This window comes from Pteropus vampyrus, unplaced genomic scaffold (genome assembly GCF_000151845.1).
Source record: "Pteropus vampyrus isolate Shadow unplaced genomic scaffold, Pvam_2.0 Scaffold227, whole genome shotgun sequence".
NCBI classification, from domain to species: domain Eukaryota; kingdom Metazoa; phylum Chordata; class Mammalia; order Chiroptera; family Pteropodidae; genus Pteropus; species Pteropus vampyrus.
In genome coordinates this window covers 997,272-998,824 of record NW_011889008.1, presented here as the reverse complement: position 1 = coordinate 998,824, position 1,553 = coordinate 997,272, and the positions used below count along the sequence as shown (strand labels likewise).

The 1,553-nt window shown below is 68.1% G+C and overlaps 1 protein-coding gene across 1 annotated transcript in view; it reads left to right on the top strand.

Annotated features, from left to right (window-relative positions):
* The first annotated feature begins 883 nt into the window (after window positions 1–883).
* The window catches only part of SLC25A10 (solute carrier family 25 member 10), a 7,575-nt gene continuing 6,905 nt past the window's right edge, over window positions 884–1,553 (top strand). Inside the window, exon 1 of the mRNA XM_011373694.2 lies at window positions 884–1,121. Within this exon, the coding sequence (XP_011371996.1) occupies window positions 1,029–1,121 (93 nt within the window). The 5' untranslated portion in view covers window positions 884–1,028. The remainder of the gene's footprint in view (window positions 1,122–1,553) is intronic.

Here is a 1,553-nt window from a genome sequence, read left to right as displayed (position 1 = left end):
CAGGCTCCAGGGCCCTGTTTTTTACCTCGTTTGCATCTGAGATGTTTCTCACCGGTGTCTTCCCCGTTTCAGATGAGACAGCTGCCCTCTCCCCCCATCCTCCTCCTGCATTTCTGGGCTGAACTCCATCTCTGCAGCCAGCTGTCCACTTCCCAGCTGGTGACCTCGGGGTCAGAGGCCTCCTGGGGTTCTAGAACACTGATCCTGAGTCTACAAGTGGCTGCTTTAGGCAAATGGCAGGTTTGCGCGCACATCCTGTGCCTCCCGCACAGCTGGAGAACCGCTGGGTCGTTATCTGGGGTGCTCCAGGTTCAGGGGACCAGGAGTGGTTTCCCTAGTGCGTCTCCCCCTTCTCCCTGGGGGTAGGGGCTGCAGTGGCCGAGCTGGGACTTCAGGGCGTAGGTCCTTCCCTGGGGAAGGGGTCTGGCTCTGCTCCCTCTGAGATTGAAGGCTGCCCCCGCAGAGAACCCCTGGGTGCCTGTGACCCTGCCCCAAGGTGGTCCTGGGGACTTGGACTTCACTTTGCCCATCCTTCAGGTCCGCTGTTGGGGCAGAGAGTTTGCGGAGGCCGGCCTCCAGGAGGCGGGAGGGTTGGCAGAGCTCCATCGCCAAGCCTCGTTTGTGACCTTTCGGGACGTGCCCTAGGAGTGGGCGGCCTGGGGGTGGGCCGGCGCAGGGTAGGGGAGGGACGCCAGGTTCCTAGGGCCAGTGAGAGGGCCCCACCCAGCAGGCTGCCTGGGGTCCGCGCTACGGGTGGAGACGAGCGGTGGGACCCACCCGGCTGGGCTCTTGCGCTGCCGCCGCTTTAAGGCGCTGGGCCCGCCCCCCGGCGCCGGGGCGGGGTCTGCCTGGCCACGCCCCCGGGCCTGGTCACGCCCCCCGCGCGGGCGCGTAGGCTGCGCGGGTTGCGGACCGTGCTTTGAACCCGGGGCGGGGGCGGCGGCGGGAGCCGAGGTCGGGGTCGGGATCAGTGTCCGCGTCTGGATCCGGCCCGGGCCGCCGGCACTCCTGGGCGTCCGCTTCCGGGCATGGCGGCCGAGGTGCGCGTTTCGCGCTGGTACTTCGGGGGCCTGGCCTCGTGTGGGGCAGCCTGCTGCACGCACCCGCTGGACCTGCTCAAGGTGAGGGCGGCGTGGGCCCGGCGGACGGCGGTTAGGAACCGGGGCCCCACGCCCACCCAGGACGCCCACGCCCGTGGTCCCTGAGCACCTGATCCCGCCCTGCCCGGGGGCCGCAGAGACATCGGCTCACTTTCCTGCCCCACTACCCAGCATGGAGGCGGGCGGCGGGAGGTCCCCTAGGCCCTGCCAGTCCCGGGGTGGAGCAGCTCCGGTGCCCCGCGTCCCAGCCTGCTCCTGGTTCTTGGCGGGCTGCGTTCCGGTCGAAACCCTATGCTATACTACCTGTGTGACCTTGGGCTTGTCACTTGACCCCGCTAAGCCAATTTACTCTGGCACCTCTGAGGCCACTCATGCTGCCTGGTGGGTGGTTCTGCAGGTGCCCCGGCTCTAGCACACCCAGGACATAGACCCAGACTCCCCCCTGCCTAGTGG